This window comes from Homalodisca vitripennis, chromosome 2, assembly GCF_021130785.1.
Source record: "Homalodisca vitripennis isolate AUS2020 chromosome 2, UT_GWSS_2.1, whole genome shotgun sequence".
Taxonomy (NCBI): domain Eukaryota; kingdom Metazoa; phylum Arthropoda; class Insecta; order Hemiptera; family Cicadellidae; genus Homalodisca; species Homalodisca vitripennis.
In genome coordinates this window covers 11,580,727-11,599,837 of record NC_060208.1, presented here as the reverse complement: position 1 = coordinate 11,599,837, position 19,111 = coordinate 11,580,727, and the positions used below count along the sequence as shown (strand labels likewise).

At 41.1% G+C, this 19,111-nt stretch overlaps 1 protein-coding gene across 2 annotated transcripts in view; it reads right to left on the bottom strand.

Moving 5' to 3' along the window:
- Positions 1-1,294: 1,294 nt before the first annotated feature.
- Positions 1,295-19,111, bottom strand: part of LOC124353568 (enoyl-CoA delta isomerase 2-like) — a 28,453-nt gene continuing 10,636 nt past the window's right edge. For both annotated transcript variants that reach the window (XM_046803464.1, XM_046803465.1), the window contains 5 exons: positions 17,118-17,284; positions 12,171-12,291; positions 9,072-9,158; positions 2,218-2,361; positions 1,295-1,541 (listed from right to left, as the gene is read on the bottom strand). In XM_046803464.1, the coding sequence (XP_046659420.1) occupies positions 1,386-1,541; positions 2,218-2,361; positions 9,072-9,158; positions 12,171-12,291; positions 17,118-17,284 (675 nt within the window). In that variant the 3' untranslated portion in view covers positions 1,295-1,385. The remainder of the gene's footprint in view (positions 1,542-2,217; positions 2,362-9,071; positions 9,159-12,170; positions 12,292-17,117; positions 17,285-19,111) is intronic.

Here is a 19,111-nt window from a genome sequence, read left to right as displayed (position 1 = left end):
CAATACTAACATTAAAAAGTATTGTAGCATATACTCTTCAGTCCAATAATGTGTTTTATTTGTCTCACCCATTCCACTAGCCTGAATAAAAAACAAGAAATGTTCGATTATCCGAACTCCTCCTGCACCAATCGGTACATTATCGCACATCTTTGCCACAACAAACTTAATTATGAGATATACTAAACCTTATGTAAATTACAGCTACACAGACTTTTACATTTTTATAGCTATACGGTACTTTGAGATTATACCGACCACACCCAGACATGAATCGTTATTTGACATTTTGCTTCTACTGATTACTAGATTAGCGTAGAACAATATTTCATCAATATAAAACAGGAATTGTCTTATCGCAAACCCCTCCCCACCCTCAGACAGAGGTCAAAGTTGAGCGGTCTAGTAGATAACGTGGTTGCAGAGTCTCGCCGCCCGTTCAGCTGGTGCGTCACTTTGTTGTACTTACCTCTACATTTCTCCACTTTGTTGTACTTACCTCTACATTTCTACAAACACAAAAAATCAACAAAAACAAACATTACCAAACTAAAACTAAACTCTTTATTGAAAAAACACTCAAAACTTGTTTTTATTCTTTATCATACTGCGCCACCCAAAATGCGAGTGCCTCCGGCCGAAGCCCGCGCTGATGTCGACGAAAGAAAAACATCCCTCGAGATAGTACCTATCAGTAAAATATCAAATTCTAGAGGGGCTGATCAGAAATATAAATTGAATTGTAATGGAAAGGCAATTATGTACCGTGCAAATCATGTGATGCCGCGCCCTGCCCTAATCGGGATTATCGAGAAAGATAAGATAACAGCGACAACAATACCGATCACAATACCTGGAAATTTTTGTAATTATGTAATTAAACAGTTGTTTTTTCGTTCTATCATTTTTATTTCTATAAATTTATATTTTTGCGTTCTTCATACTGGTGTGGTCGGTTTAATCCCAAAGTACCAGCTATACTACACCTAATATAAAACATTTAAATTTGTATAAATAACTAACAATTTCAAAAGCTTATGCCATATATAACATCAGTATGTGATGTAGTTTGGTTTTTCTTGTTTGAAACATGGAAAACATAAAATAAAACTGGTAACTTAGAAAAAAACACTCTGGAAGACGTTACCCCACAGGGTATATGAGGGTCATGATAAGTAAAGTATATGTTCAAAAACAATACGAATACAAAATCTACAACCCATCTAGTATAAAATATAAGCTTTCTTTAGCTTTGTGATGTAAGATAAGTTTTTTTCCAAAAATACTGTAAAAATGCAAGTAACATAAAAATATAATTTATGTCTACAATGTCTAGAAGGAAATTACTTTTTTGAACATAGAAATAATCTAGATATGAAATATTCTCACAGCTTGCTCTTCCTTTCCTTAAATGATAACAAAGCATTGAAGAAATCTTCGGACACGAAACGCTGGGCAAGTGCTTGGCACTCCGTCCTGTTCACTTCATGTAAGTGTTGTTTGTTCCATTTCCGCACCAGTTGTTTAGATAGCATTAGGGACTAAAACAAACAACATTTATTTTTATATAACAAACTACATATAATCGTATTAAAATTAGAATGTTTGTAAGTTTACTCAAATAAATTTGGTAGGAGACAATACAAAATTGGGGAAATGGGTTTTTGTTTATTTATGAAGTGAACTGTATTTGTAAGTATTATTTTTAGACAAGGAGAAAGTTGAATTTTAATAACTGATAGCTTTGTAAGAATATAAGACAAACTTCAGTCATGGTATCAGATGTAGTGAGATGAAGAGATAAAATACAGAGTTGACTTCTTTACCTTACCTGCACTGATATAACATGTCCCTAAAGCAATTTAAAAGACTACTGGTATTGGTGATATTTTGACACCAGTTAATTGCAAAATTTATATAACAGTAACATTGTAGCATTGACTGCGTAAGGCTAAATGAATAAGATAGTGTAAAATTGAACAGGAGGCATTTAGCATTTTTGTGTAATAATTATGCATTTACAGTGAACTACTGCTAGAATTTACAACTTCCTGTATATGGCTCATTATAAATATTATTTTCATTCAAAAGATTATTATCTGTCACTGTAATAATTTATAAATGTATCAATGTTTAAATAAATAGTGACAAAAATGATCAAACTCACTATGGTTCAGTCCGAGAGTTGAGCTAATCGACAATATAAAGTGTGCCTACCTGTAATGGCAGCTTTGCGTGTTCTCTTATTTTTGCTGACGTTTGGGCTTCTATTTGGGCGTCAGGAAATACCTGTGTGACAAAACCACAAGCCAACGCTTCATCGGCTGTCATCTTCTCGTTCAGATATAGCAATCTGCTGGCCTAACAGAATGTCAACTCAAGTTATTAAAACGTACAGTAAACATATATTAACTTATAAGTATATGGTGCAGAAAGGTAAAATTAACCATGTTCAAAGTTCCACTTAAAATATGTTTAAAATTAAAATTCTGTTATTCATTGTTACAATTATTTCTCCTATATTGTATGGAGCAAAAATATTCAAACAAAAATGTATGAATGAACAATTTGTCAATCTTACAAACTCTATCCAAAAGTTTATTTTTAATGATGAAGGATTTGAATGGTAACAAAACTCGGTTGGATATATGTGCCATACTTCCTTATGTGAATTATATTTAATAATTTTTTTTTTTTTTTTTTTTTTTTACGTAGGGGGAATGCATTTGGCGCACGGAGTGTGGGACTCCCTTGCGGACTACCCACTAAACCCCCTACGGGCCACGGAGAGCCCAGGCCGGAACCCTTTCGGATGACATCTTGCCTGGTCCGTGTGTCTTATGTCTCAACCAGGACAAAACTACTTGTTTCGGAAGCTAGGGGTCAGCCAGGCATCCGTCTTCACGCTTCTGATGAAGGATCGCATGTACGTGAGTGGTGACTGCATTCCAGGCGTCCTCATTCTGCAGCATCATCTCCACAATGGTCTCTGCCGTAACATCACCAACTGTGGTGGCGAGCGTTTGCCTGGCCTCGGTGAAGCGCCGCAAGCGAAGAAGGTGTGATGAACATCATCATCTTCCTCCGGGCAGTAAGCACACCGAGGCGACCTGACTTTTCCCATCCTGTAGAGGTACTTCCTAAAGTAACCGTGCCCCGTCAGGAACTGACACAGGTAGAAATCTATCTCCCCCGTGGCCACGATCTATCCAGGATTGAAGCTCTCGAATGAGACGGAAGGTCCAGCGGCCGTCCAATCCTTCCGTCCACCTCCGCTGCCAAACCTGCAGAGTCTCGCCCTGGCAGCAGCCAAGGCATCCTTTCTACCCCGCTCGGCAGCCTCCCGGAAGACGGTCCTGTCTCTCGATGGCCAGCAGGTCAATAGGAATCACCCCAGCCACGACCGCCACGGCTGAACCGGAAAACGGTGCGATAGGCGCAGGCGACCCTAAGTGCCGCTCTTCTCTGTACCGATAACAGCTTTTGACTGTGTCGCCTTATCCTCCATGACACCCGCCCAAACCTCTGCGCCATACAGAAGGGTTGAGTTTACAGTAGACATGGAGGAGCGTCTCTTACTTGACCTAGGGCTTCCTACGTTAGCCATCAGCCTGCCGAGAGACATAACCACCTTAGAGGCTTTGTCACACACCGCCTGAATGTGCTCCCAATACCGAAGACGGCAGTCGAGTAAACACACCCAGGTACTCTCGCCGCAGTCCTTGTCCGAACCTCGACACCCCCCACATTCATAGAGATCAGAGTGGGGATTCTCCGTCGAGTGAGCATAACGATTTCGGTCTTGGAGACCGCCAGCTCAAGTCCATGGCTCGTCATCCAGGCATTGACCGAATCATTACCTGATTAAGGCGTAACTGTGCCAAGTCCGGCGTCCTCGCCGTGATGACTGCAGCCACGTCATCAGCATAACCCACGAGGTAGACGTCGTGGGGCATCTCGAGGCGAAGCAAACCATCGTATGAAACATTCCATAGGTCTGGGCCGAGAATAGACCCTTGAGCCGCACCGGCAGTGACCTCTTTTGTTCTCCTTCCGTCTTTGGTTTCATACAATAGCCGTCGGTTCTTCAGGTAGTCCTGCACAATGACCAGGAGATAGTCGGGCACACTGAAGTCCCGCTGCAACGCCTCTAGCATGTCCTCCCACCGAGCAGAGTTAAACGCGTTTTTTACGTCAAGTGTAACCAACAGCACAATCGGCCGAGCCTGGTGACAAGCTGTTTCGGCCTGCTGGACGGCACTGATCACCTCTGTAATGGCGTTCAGAGTTGAGTGTCGCTTTCGAAAGCCATGCTGCCGGGGAGAGAGATCTCCGGCGGCTTCGATGGACGACAGCAACCTGGGTTTCAGCAAACCTTTCATAGAGCTTCCCCGCGGTGTCAAGCATACAAAGTGGCCTGTATGCCGACGGGGAGTTCGGATCACTTTTGCCTTTGCTGATCAGCGCCAACCTAGCAACCTTCCAGCGCGACGGGAACACACCCGCTACCAAACATGCATTAAACATGTTTCAGCAGCAAGAGCGGATAACTCGCCGCCACAATCTTCAAAACCTCAGCTGGAATGCCATCAGGTCCAGGAGCCTTCTTGTTGCGCATGGTAGACACCGCCGCTACAAGCTCCTGCTCCGTAAAAATGGGAACGTCTGGTACCGGTCTCGCTACTCTCTCCTCCCGCCTTACAGGGTGACTTGGGAAGAGAGCTTCCACGATCGTCGAAATCATTCCAGCAGGCATTTCCGTGCTTTTCCCTATTCCTCCTAGCTTTTTTCGCACAGTTTGTATCCTCTTCCCAAGGGTCCGAGTCCACTTCCTGGCAGAGCTCACGCCAGCATCGTGCTTTGCTCAAACGAATTGCTGCACTCAGAGCTTTCTTAGCAGCCTTGTGCTCTGCCGACCTTAGTTATAGCTTCAGGCCGGTTTTCGAGCTCGCTGCGCTCTACGTCTGCACATTAGTGCAGTTCTCCTGAGCTCGCCAATTTCGTCCGTCCACCAGAAGAGCTTGACGACGGCCCCGGTAAGGTCGTTTCCGAGGCATTGACGAATTGCAAGCGTGTTCTATCAGTTTCATGGAAGAGTCGATATAAGCCTCAACCTCAGCTGTTTCAGTGGACTCGGGAAACCCCGGAACACCAGCCTCGATACTACGATCTAGCTGCTCGACAAGTTTTCCCCCTGTCCAGCTTAGCCAGATTCCAGCCAAGAGTGTATCGGGTATTCGCTAGCCGCGGCAGCCGATTATCGATGAGATGGAAAGCGATGAACTCGTGGTCACTAGCAGTGTAGACGTCCATCACTCGCCATTCCGCTACTAAAGGAAACAAATCGGCCGATACCATCGTAATGTCCTGGTATTGACTCACCGAGAGTGCTTCGGAAGGTCGGCCTTGTCCCTCTATTCGCGACTTTCCAAATCGAGTCTCGAGGACCATCTCCAAAATATGTCTTCCCCTCACGTTAGTCACGGGCATATACCCCATTCGACCGCACGGGCGTTGAAGTCACCCGCCACTATAACACGCCCAGGGACGCTTCGGAGACTGTCTTCCAGCGCTTCCAACCTTTCCAGGTACTCTCGCGCGGAGTAATTGGGGGAGAGGTACACACTGTAAATGGTAACGCTGTTCAACTTAACCCAGACATAAACCGTCACCGGAACCATGACTCAGTACGCGGACCCCACGACTGTCTGCGATCCAAACAGCCGCAGTGCCGAGTCCATCGTAAAACCAAGATGAGCTGGGTTTTGGTTCGGACGGGTTCACTGACGATCACTAATCTGGGCTTTGGTCTCACAGGCCAGCTGTTCAAGGATTGCGTCCGCAGCGTGACATCTCTGCAGATTGGCCTGGATAAATCGGATCATTTTCGTGGCCTAGCACGGGCTTTCCTGTCGTCCAGGGCTTTCTTGAAAACCCCGCAGGCACCTGATCCTGGAAACATGATCTGTCTTTGATCCAGGGGTTTCCGGTACATAAGACGCAAGAAGGAGCCCCTGTTGCAAACCGCCGCCTTGTGTTCGGCGCTGCCGCATTTCCAGCAGTTACTGCTCCTATCCGGTCCGGAACAGTTCCTCCTAGTGTGACCGTAGCCGAGACAGCGGAAGCATCTGTCCACCTCCACACGGCCCCGAATCCGGCAGACACGACCCACCCGACCTTGATCTTCCCCTTTTGAGTAACTGTCAAGGAGTCACTCTCGAGCAGCTCAACCACGGCCTTCTCTGTTCTTGCCGGTTAGGCTTGAAGAGGTTAACCCTAATTTCGCCACCAAGGACAGGAAACTCCCTGCTTAGGGCGTCCGAGATGTCGGCTTCGGTGGTCAAGGCATCCAGATCTAGGATCTCTAGCCTTGCCTTAGGAACAATGGAGCGAACATCGCCCCTGTCGCCCACCGCCGCCTTCTGTATCGCCTCCTGGAAGTTTCCTTCTGTCGTCGCATTTTTGCGATTTCCCAGTAATACTCCTCCCGTGACAGTCTTCCTTATGTGGCGTACCACGGTGCCTGACCTCTTCGGGAGTAACTCCAGCCCTCATTGCACCAAGAATCTCGGCGTATGACTTGCCAGCTTTTAGGCTTGACAATCACCACCTGCCTCCCAGGCCTGGAACGCGGGAGTTTCTCCGGCTTCTTTACTTGTGGGGGAGGTGGTGGAGGTAGGTCTTGCCTCTTCCCGCTCTTATCTACGGCCCTTCGCTTTCCTTTTTTTTTTTTTTTTCTTTTTTGAGACTACCGGGCGAAACTCGCTCTCTTCTGTCTCGTTGGCAGAAGGCAGGCTCTCCGGCGTCTCTCTGCCGCTTTTCCTCCCTTGGATGTTCAGGGGGACTTCCGGCCGCTCTTTTCCAGCCGTAGTAGAGGCTTGCTGCCAACCATAGATGGTGATGGGGCACTGAGTCTCTTTCTCCGCAACTTTCTCTCTGCAGTCTCTCCATCGATATCTTCCAGACCTGCCAAAATGTACCGATCAGATCTAGAGACGACTCCAGAGAGATCATGCCGTTCCTGACTGCCGTGCTTAGGCTCTTTTGTCTCGACGTAGCTGCTCGCATGTCGAGAAGGACGTCTTTCATCCTCTTTACCTCCGTGAAGATGGTGTCCGCCGCATACTCCATGTTCTTCCCATCGGGGAAAGCCAAGGGAAAAAAATATTTCCTGACTTCTGACTGGTGTCTCCTCCGACTGAAACTCATCAGAGACAACCGGTGTACCCGTCTCTTGTGAAGGCACAGGAAGCCATGGCCTGCAGAGATGCCGAAGGCGGAGTCTCGCTATGAGGGTCGCGAAGGAGGGGACCTTAATAAACGACTACTCTTAGCAAACGGGTCTGCAGTACACGAAAGGGAGAGGGGGGGAATTCTTTCTCCAACCTTTCTGTATCGTTGTCGATGGGTTTTTGCAATTCCATACTTTAGGTTTACCAGCGCATCGTGCGACAAGGGCGGCCCGGAAAAATCGGGAACGGGTGTACCCTCGAGGACTGAGCCTCTACCCCAGTTCCCTGGGGCCCGACCTCCGTACTCCCAGCACCGGAAACCTGACGTGCCGGGGGCCGACCGTAGCAATGCAGAGTCCGACCTCTGCATCCATGGCGCACTTCCTGACTAGGGCCCGAAGGGGCTGGCTCCTGGCGTCATACCAGAGGAAAACACCATCGGCAGTGCAAAGCACACCATCAGTCCCTGCGACAATTCAGGGACACTCCCCGGGTTCTCCGGTATGCGCCGGTCGAAAAGAAAGGAGGAAGTGACACCCACGTGGGGTCGAAGAAAAGAAGAGGTGGGTGAGATTTGCCCAGAAAAAGATAAAAGATGTCGAGCTAAGATCCGAAAGAGAGAAGAAAGACCTTTAGCTCTAGAAGGACTGTGAGGAGAGTCTCACAGCTAGGCTCAGGTAGCCCCGGGGTCGCCCAGCCTCCCCGAAGAAAGGGGAGGCCTCCCCGTGTAGTCCGACAGCCGACTACCCCTGAGGGATATATTTGGGCCTATATTTAATAATGATATCACATGAAGTGAATAAGAACGTGTATTTAACTCTTTTGGTGCCGGAGCACAATAAAAAAAGGTTGTCTGAAAAATGCCAGAGATTTATCTCAAGGTACTACTGAAATAGGCTTGGCATTTTTCAGCAATTGTGTAACATTTTACAAAAACATCCATAAAATCACAATGGAATTAGATAGGCTCTTAACCCATTGCGGATCGTATTGTTTTGGCATGTGGGCACCAGCGGGCACGAATTAATTTACGGTCAGCAGCCGCACAGTATCTCTCGCTGTCGTATACTAGAAAATTCAACTGTGAAGGTATTCGTTCAGATGGAAAATGGGCCTGCTAGGGTATCCATGATGTAGGAACGATAACACGCGAGCAAGGTTACGGGGTGGCAGGGATGATGTCTGAATCATAGTCTAAACAGAGCGGCTCAGGCGAAGCGATTACAACATCCGGGCCATTGTCTAGACTAAACCCGCCAACATGTACGTCTGCGTCTTTTCATTGTGTCACTAACCTCAAAAGTATTATAATAACAACTGAGGAAAACACCCAATCAGAAGCGCTAAAAAGCAGAGAGTAAACTCATATGAATGATTTTTCAACTCGACATACAACTGCGATCTGTAGGATATTTATAAAACTTTTGAAAACTCTAAACGTAGACCGTTGTTAAATACTCTTAGTTGACAAGTGAAGACGATCGCCCAATCTATCAGACATTAAAAGAACTATTTGGAGGGAAATTTAAAAGCAGACCGCTTTTGCAACCTGAGCTCGTCAGGCCCAGCCGCTGCGTGACGAGCCCAGCTCGTCAGTGATCCGCAATGGGTTAATATAATACTATAATTTTCTTTACGGATTAAATTTTTAGTTAAAAATACATAAAACACGCATATGCAGCTAATATATTACATAAAAATACACAGAAATAAAACTAAAGAGGATTAGATAAAGATAGAAATTGTTGGAGGAAACACTGGTACAGTTAGTTATCAATGAAAAATTAACTACATATGATGGAGGATATCTAATGACTAGATAAAATAAAGACAACATACCTTGGAGCCCATGATGTGTGGGAATGTGACAGAAGAACAACCTTCGGGCACCAACCCTAGCTGTGTGAAAGGTGTTTGGAACCATGCCTATGAACAAACACCATATTAAGGGGACCACGTAACCTCTATCCTTCCCATGTTAATTTTGCCAACTTTATGTACCTTTTTCTCAAAAACTATAAAAAATGTGTGCTTGAAATTTTTACCCTATGTACTATACACCTTTTTGTACACATTTATAACTTTTTGTAATAATTGGTTCATAGTAGGAGTTTTGTTAATTTTTTTTGTAAGTGTAAACAAAATTATTTTAAAAAAATAGTTTTAATTTTGTAAAAAATGTTTAGGTATAATTTACAACAACCAAAAGTTATAAAAATGTAGAAGGATATAAGACAAACAACAACAAAAACTGTATCTTGATATCTTGTATGGTTGCTGAGAAAAAGGTACATACATAATAAAAAAGTAAACTTTCGGAAAACGCAAAAGAAAGAAAACAAAGAGAATTTTTGACATTACCTATTTATTTAATACGATCCAGATGCATATGATGGTTGGTCTGGCCACTCTTCCTCAGCATACAACTCCTCCAGTTTCTTTTTAGATAGTTGTTTTGACTGTCTGGCTTTTTATTGAATTTCTGCATTTAGTCGATCTGCTCTCCATATCTGCGCTGGTCATCAAAGGTTTTGAATACTTTTGCAGAGTGTTTTCCAACTTGAAGACCCAAATTATTCAGAACCAAGCACTTGCTGATGTTTCCTTTGTTGAAGGCACTAACTGCATCATAAGCTCCCAGTTGAAGTGTTTTTAGTAGAACAAATGTATTCTTCGGAATTCGGTTCCATACTACATTGTTGAAGGATTCATTGGGGTTCTGGCTTTTTCCATGCAAGCATTTTTTTAGTAAATCAGGTGCAGCTAGATCCTTGTATATAGGCTTTACAACCTCCATGATAGCTTCAGGCAGATGAAAATGTGAAGTATGGTCATATTTTTCTTTATTTTGCTGATATTTACACCATGATGATTCGCCTCAATGGAAAATTTCTCAGTGTATAGCAAACTTCAAAAAACTGTTTCAAGCATTTATACTTATCATATTTTTATAATTTATACATCATTTTAAACAGGAAAAAGAGTAGAATTATTTTAAATTATAACCTGAAAATTGACAATTTTTCGATTTTTTGGTTACACGGTTCCCTTGTAACACATACACTATTTTGGATATTATAGAGCTAGTTTTTATTAGGGCTGATAATAAACATGGACCAGAATCTCCAATAGAATGAAACAACACATTCTAAAGGTTAAACAAATATACTACGCCATGCTGGAAAAACCAGCTAAAAGATTATGATGGATGATTCCGAAGCAAAATCAGTGCAATCGTGTGAAAACTTACTTCCACTCAAGGTGAACGTTGTGTATGTAGGTCTTCAGGGAAACTAAGAGCTCCAACATTGATCGTCCTTGGCAAAAGCCGCAATGCTCTTCTGAAAAGATATTGTTCTTTTCAAGAAACCAAACAACCCTTCGGTTGACCATCCGCTCCAGAAGATTTGACAGGCAGAAGATGAGCAAAACAAGCCAGTAACTTGAAGGAGACACTTTATCTTGCTCTGGTTTGTGAAAAGGGATAACGTGTGATCCATGCTAAGCTTTTGGGAAAGTGCGTTTCTCAAACACTATTGTACAGTGTTAAGAGAACTTCCTTACCTAGTGCGGATAGTATCCACACCATCGGATAGTGCACATCATCTGGACCTGGAGCAGAGTTTGTTGTACATGACAACATTGATTCTAATTCTTGCAGTGAGAAACATATATTTAAAAATGAAAATGAAATGAAATGGAAATGTCTTTATTGAACACAAAGAAAAACATATTTAATTGGGGAGGTTAGGACTGTTAAGTTCTCTCTTACACCTAACTATACATTTATAAGCGATACTTTTAGTGTAAAACAGAGCCACAGTATAGCCTACATTACTGTTTTATATACAAAAATTATAATCTATATTTATATAAAATAATAAAATGAAAAGGAGGTTCTCCATAAAGTTAAAAATAAATAAATAAAATAAACACTGGAAGGAAATTAACAGACATTCATCCATCACCATTCATAACAAGCCATCGCCCCATACCCTATGATAGGAAATCGTTTACCCAACGAGGCCCGAAACACATGGTACTTAACCACCTCCTGATATCATTCCCGACTACGAATACCTTGATATGATCCGGGAGATTATTCCAGAGTCAACAAGCATAGACTGTGAATCATTTACTAGAATAATTTAATACAATATCTATGAACAGGAATAGATAACAAGGAGGCTCCACGTTGAGTATTCCAATTGCTTGTTTCAGAAATAAAAGAAAAGTGTTCAGACAAATAAGAAGAGGAATAATTATTATACAAAATGTGACATGCTAAGAATGTGGAACTGACAGTAGATTCAGTTTTAGCAGATGTAACTGATTGATATATGGTCATATCGTCTAAGGTTGAAGATAAAGCGAACAAAATAATTTTGAGCACGTTGTAATCCATCCGAAAGCTCAACCGTCATGTCATTTATAACTACGCTACAGTAATTGAAATGGCAGAAAATCAGGGTCTTCACTAGCATTTCTATCTATTAAAGGGTATTGATTTTTATTATTGAGTGAAATTGATTGTCCACATAAAAGTTAATATTCCGTAATACAGTTGCAGCAGCAATGCCCAATGCTGGGCCATTAACAACATCAAGTAGTGAAGTTAATCAGTCATACCTTATCAGAGGCATAGACCACATCACACAGGGCTAAAGTTGTAGCAGTAACACCCAATGCTGGGCCATTAACAACATCAAGTAGTGCAGTTAGTCAGTCATACCTTGTCAGAGGCATAGACCACATCACACAGGGCTAAAGTTGTAGCAGCAATGCCCAATGCTGGGCCATTAACAACATCAAGTAGTGCAGTTAGTCAGTCATACCTTGTCAGAGGCATAGACCACATCACACAGGGCTAAAGTTGTAGCAGTAATGCCCAATGCTGGGCCATTAACAACATCAAGTAGTGCAGTTAGTCAGTCATACCTTGTCAGAGGCATAGACCACATCACACAGGGCTAAAGTTGTAGCAGCAATGCCTAATGCTGGGCCATTAACTACAGCAATCAGCAGTTTAGGGTAGTCAATAAATGCTGCGACAAACTTTCTGAAACAATGAGGAAAATTATTTTTTTTATGATACACGAATATTTGTTTAGTTTAACACCAACAGATGATAAATAAAAATAAAACAAATTACAAATGGGTATATATTTAAATTTGGATGAGCTAATGGTCGAGAGACCAAACAGAAAATGATAGACTTATTTAAGAAAATAGACTATAATTCTAAATTCATTCATTTTTTGGAACGTTGTACATTGAAGAGTGTCTCATGTTTTTAAAAATAGTCACTACATTACAACTATATTCATGTTATATAAAATAATTCATGCAAAAGTTTCATTTTATCAAGGGATAATAAGAAAAAAATGGAATAATCAAGAATGACAATAACCTCAACAGAATACACTGGAAATAATTAGTCTGGGCGCGCGGCCGGTCGGTGGTAGGCTATGGCGCGGGGGGAAGAGGGGTGTGTGAATCGGTCATTCCTGAAAACATCACGCCCGCGCCACGGTGGCGGACTTCAAGGTCGGGCCAGCCGGAAGGGCTTGGCTGACTTGTGACTCATCTTTCCCTCCAGCAAACCTTTCCTCCAAACAATATAATACCAGTGTGACATCTGTTGTCATAGAGTGAGCATCGCTAAACTTCAGTATTAACAGTGAGTTGTTCTAAGCTGTGTGTATTTACTGTGTGCAGTTAACTGTGAATAATTATTACGTTCAGTGTTTTTGTATTGTGTTATTTTGTTTTAGTAAGAAGCTTACTTCATAAGCAATATGTGTGACCGCGTGAAATCAAAACTGAAGGGTAGAGTTTTGCACAGTCAAAGTCGTGAAATTGTCAGTAATGTATATACATTCATGAAAAAGGAGGCTGATGAAAAAACTTTAAGTATTCCCTTGGCAAAGGCCCGTGTCCGAACAGCAGTAGCTACAGGCGTCTCAGAACGTGAAATCTCAAGAATTAATAAAGAGCTTAAAAATTTAACCGTTAATAATGACAATGGTGAAAGTAGCTTTCTCACCCCAAACAAATTGAAAAGGAATCGTAAAAAGCCTATTACAGGATTGGATGACTTTGACAAAGCTCTGATAAGGCGAGTTGTGTACGAGTTCCATCTTCTAAAAAACAAGCTACCAACTGTATCTTTGTTACATGAAGAATTGAAACAGCGGATCGACTTTAAAGGATCAAAATCAAGCCTCAACAACATTCTTAAAGAACTTGGTTTTCGGTGGAGAAGGACACAAAATAACCGCAAGCTTTTGATCGAGACTAATGAAATAAGAGAAAAAAGAATTTCGTATTTAAGAGCACTCAAACGTTACAGAGATGAAGGACGTCCAATTATATACTTAGACGAGTCTTATATACTGACAAGTCACGTGTCAAGTTCATCGTGGTCTGACGAATCAACTAAAGGAATGCGTGTTCCCATTTCGAAAGGGGAACGGTTGATCATGATACACGCAGGAAGTGAAGCTGGTTTTGTTCCCAATGCATTGACAATGTGGAAGGCATCGAGTCATTCGGGTGATTACCACGATAACGTGAATACGGAATCAATGATGAAATGGATGAGAGAAAAACTTCTGCCTAACATACCACCAAGATCAGTTATTGTTGTTGATAACGCCCCCTATCACAATGTACAAAAAGACAAAGCACCTACTTCAAAAAGTAAGAAACAATTGATGAAAGATTGGCTTTCTAAACATCAAATACCTTTTTCGGATGATTTGCTAGTCCCGGAGCTGTACAGGATTATTCTCCTAAATAAACCGAGATTTGTTAGGTATGAGCTTGATGAACTAGTGACCAGCAGTGGAGGACATGTTGTGCTTCGGCTCCCACCATACCACCCGGACTTAAACCCTATTGAACTCATTTGGGCTGAAGTGAAAAACTACGTAGCCAGTAGAAATATTCAGTGCAGTTTTTCAAGTATTAAGTCTTTAGCGGAAGAAAAGTTTTCACTTATAGGTGCAGAGGAATGGGCCAGAAAGTGCGAACACGTAAAAAAAATTGAAAATGATTATGCTTCAGCTGAGCCCCAAATCGACAATCTCGTGGAATCAATGATAATTTCACTCGGCAGCAGTGACAGTGAAAGCAGTGAAAACGTGCCAGATGACTTGAGCGGCATTGAAGACTTGGGTGATTTGAGCGGCATTGAAGATTTGGATTGAAGCGTATGTATTAACTTTGTACATATTTTATTATTATTTATTAACATGTTTTAAATTACTTCTGTCATTACAAAACTGTGGAGAATGTTGAATACAACACTGTTCTGTTCTATTCTATTATGTAAGGATCTAGCTTTATATTTAAGCCATTTAAAGACAGTTTAAGATTTAAAATGTTAAAACTAAACTTTTATCCTTATTTTATCCTAGAAAATATATTAGGTGAGGTTTATATGTAAGCCAAAATGTCATTGCTTTCACGCTAAAAGAACTGAAGACCGTACTGAGACTGGGAGAAGCTCGCGCGCCGAGTGTTTATAAATATTAAGATAACGCTTAATTTCCCCCGGAATGAGGGGTCGTAGAAAAAAGTTTTTTAGACAAAAAATGCAGTTTAATCGATTTTCTAAAACTTTTCCACGGGAAGTTTGATACTGACAGAATAATAAAAAACTTCCTCGCAGAGCGAAAATTTCATGTCATAAAATTAACCAAACTAAAACTGTACTTGGTTTTTACTAATTTAGACATTATTATTTTAGAATTGACATTTTTTATACGTATTGGTTGGAAAGACAAGAATGTGTTCTTTAATTTGATATAAATTTTATTACGATAAAGTAATGGCAAAATGCTCATTTCATGTATTAAATGGAATGAGTTTTGTGAAACGTTGCGCGTGACAGCGAAATAGAACCTCGACCGAGCCGAACCTTAGTTGAACGGCTAGTAGTGCCAGAGCCGCGAGCCCAGACTAATTATTTCCAGTGTACATGGATAGAATATTGAAAATGTGACAGCCTCTGATAAAAAAAGCCATATTGGTTATTGATTGGTCAGATTAATCCATAATTAGTTAAGTTTCAACCAATAAAAAAGTTCTCCATCCTTCAGTCATCTGCATATGTGCATTACAAGACTGAATCCACCACTCCCAGTATAGAGTAGCATGCCTCTGACACCATCAAGACTGAATCCACCGCTCTCAGTATAGAGTAGCATGCCTCTGACACCATCAAGACTGAATCCACCGCTCTCAGTATAGAGTAGCGTGCCTCTGACACCATCAAAACTGAATCCACCGCTCTCAGTATAGAGTAGCGTGCATCTGACACCATCAAGACTGAATCCACCGCTCTCAGTATAGAGTAGCGTGCCTGTGAAACCATTAAGACTAAATCCACCGCACTCATTATAGAGTTGCATTCTTCTAATACCATCAAGACTGAATCCACAGCTCTCAGTATAGATTAGCGTGCCTCTGACACCTTCAAGACTGAATCCACCGCTCTCAGTATAGAGTTGCATGCCTCTGACACCATCAAGACTGAATCCACAACTCTCAGTATAGAGTAGCGTGCCTCTGACACCATCAAGACTGAATCCACCGCTCTCAGTATAGAATAGCGTGCCTCTGACACCATCAAGACTGAATCCACAGCTCTCAGTATAGAGTAGCGAGCCTCTGACACCATCAAGACTGAATCCATCGCTCTCAGTATAGAGTAGCGTGCCTCTGACACCATCAAGACTGAATCCACAGCTCCCAGTATAGAGTAGCGTGCCTCTGACACCATCAAGACTGAATACGACGTTCTCAGTATAGAGTAGCGTGCCTCTGACACCATCAAGACTGAATCCGCCGTTCTCAGTATAGAGTAGCGTGCCTCTGACACCATCAAGACTGAATCCACAGCTCTCAGTATAGAGTAGCGTGCCTCTGACACCATCAAGACTGAATCCACAGCTCTCAGTATAGAGTAGCGTGCCTCTGACACCATCAAGACTGAATCCATCGCTCTCAGTATAGAGTAGCGTGCCTCTGACACCATCAGGACTGAATCCACATCTCTCAGTATAGAGTAGCGTGCCTCTGACACCATCAAGACTGAATCCATCGCTCTCAGTATAGAGTAGCTTACCTCTGGCACCATCAAGACTGGATCCATCGCTCTCAGTATAGAGTAGCGTGCCTTTGACACCATCAAGACTGAATCCACAGCTCTCAGTGTAGAGTAGGATTATTTAAACTTCTAAGTACTTGCACATGTAAAGTAAGCTGAACACAAACTACACTATTTTATACTTTGAAAAGTGACTGCTCTGTAAATTGTTTCTGGAAAGGGCGAGATAAGTAATTAGGTAGGAGAGGGCCATGTAAGGGTGTCATTCTTCCTTGGAACGGTAGGTACGGATCTGATATAGTACTGATATAATCCGTACTCTATATTTTCCTGTTAAAATCGACCACAAATCCGCTGTCTACAAGCAATTAAAAAGAGCAAGCTTGAAATTATTGTGTATAATTTATTATGGCTTGATGACTCCAACATGTTTTGACCATGCAGTTTTAATGTTTAGCAAAATGGTGGTAAAATTCTATATAGCTTTTATTAATTTTATATATACAACTAATGCTGGGGTAACATAATAGTGTGTTATTTTAGACATTCTTCCACATGTTCTTACATTTTAGGCCATGTTACGAAAATTTATTGAAATTACTTTAAAATTACATTGTCATCTTTTACAAATGAAAGCACTAGGTTTATAAATATACTAATAACTTTTCTTTCTTGCATACTTTATTTCCAAATAGGTCTAAAAAAGTGACAAGGAAAGTTCACTGGCAACTTAAAGTAAAACTGATATATACATATAATTAATTACTTACCCTACAATGTCTGTTGAGTCTTTAAAAAATGCCTTCATGTCAGTTATTTGTGGAAGTGAGAAATCGTTTCCACTGCTATAATAGTCGCCACTTCCAGTTAACACCGTCAACACGACACGATCATCGTCCGCTGACTGCTCTAAAGTAGATATCAGTCCCTCGTAGATCTGTGAACATTGCAAGCAAGTCTCATGAAACATAAGGGTGGGAGAAAATACCATTAGAGCAATCACTTCATACATAATTTCCACAGATCTATTAAACTGTAAGTTATATTTAGATTGTTGATCAGTTGATTTTGTCTATACGATGAAACAAATCAGCAGTATGAAACATTGCAAGCCTCATAACATACACCTGTTAACTCTCTTAACTGCCACGTTCCTGGATTCACGACACTTGAATTAGTTACATTCGTCGAGCTTAGTTACACTCTAAAATCCCTCCAGTGCAGAGTATTTTTTCCCATTTTTAGAAGTTATTGACATAACACGTTATTTAAAGTTTAATAAATAGACTAAACAATTTTCAATCTTTACAAACTTTTCAAATAAAGTCAATTTGTCAAATAATTACAACATATTACCTCTAATCACATACATATCTATGAATAAGCATTGGGAAACACTTCGTAAAAAAGCAACGTAAACATTCTTGGACTTGTGTTTGATACCAAGTACGTGGCGTCCAAGTAGTTTGAGTAATATCCACAAGATTACACCAACAACTGGACAGCTATCTTTTAAACATTTCTAACATAACAGAACACCAAGTAACTCAGTATAACAGCTGATACAATAAAATTAAAACAGCTGATAATATGGAAATGAGTATACTCGGGCTGGCAATTGTCCACAAACCACAGTTGCACGGCATATCTCGGGTGTGACGCTTGTTCGCAAAACTAGAGTTGCAAGATATATCTAGGGTAAGGGGGTTAAAGGGGGTTTAAAGGTTACATATAAATCTTTATATATATTTCTTGTGTTCTTGTGTATGTGACTAAACTCCTCCTAAACGACTGGACCTATTTTGATGAAATTTTGAGTGTGTGTTGAAGGGGATTCGAGAATGGTTTAGATTCATGATTTGGTCCGATTTATATAGTTTATTTAATTAATTTTTTATTTATAAATTGTTCTTGATGTTAGAGTGTTTGATATTGGATACGGCAGATTGCGCTACGACATGTAATACAAAGTGAACTGATACTTTCATCTGTTAACACTTTCAGCTGAAGTTCATCAAAGAGGCAGAAACATTGAAATTTTAGTAACTATTAAATTAAATGTAAACTGCTTGACCAGTAGTGTAGTGCAGATTGCAGAGACAAAGTTATTATCTAATTTTAAATTTTGATTGCGCCAATGATCAATAATCCATCTAATGCCATTGAAATGCTATTTATACGCTGTTATAAAAACTACCTCATTAAATAAAGCTGTGAATGTTTGCACATAAAGTAATCGAATCTGGTTAGTTCCTTTAACATTGTGTCTGGCATTTTTACTGTAGTTATTGAAAAGCAAATGGGGATAACACACTCTTGCCCTTATACTAGAAGCATATACCCCTTATACATATTTATTGATCAGTAAAAATATCAAAATCACTTAATCACCAAAATTTAATCTAAGTTGAATTCCGAAACCAACATATGATACCATTGTTTTGGTTAGTGCAACAGCATAAATCAATTAATTGTGGAACTGTAAATAGATTAGACCAGGGGTGAATTTAAACAACCAGAACAGACTCATATTGACTGCAGCAACTTTTTAGTTGGACGATACACTTTCGTCATTGGAATAAAAAGACTAACTCTATTGTTACTGAAATCGTCAGAGCACTTCAATAAATTATCAAGGAATGTTGGAGGGATTACGAATCTTATAAAAACTGTTTCACTTTAAGACTTCAGGACCCCAAAACACTGTTCTTTAAACTTAAATCTAAAATGGATCAGGAGATTGGAATAGCTTTGAGTGACTATC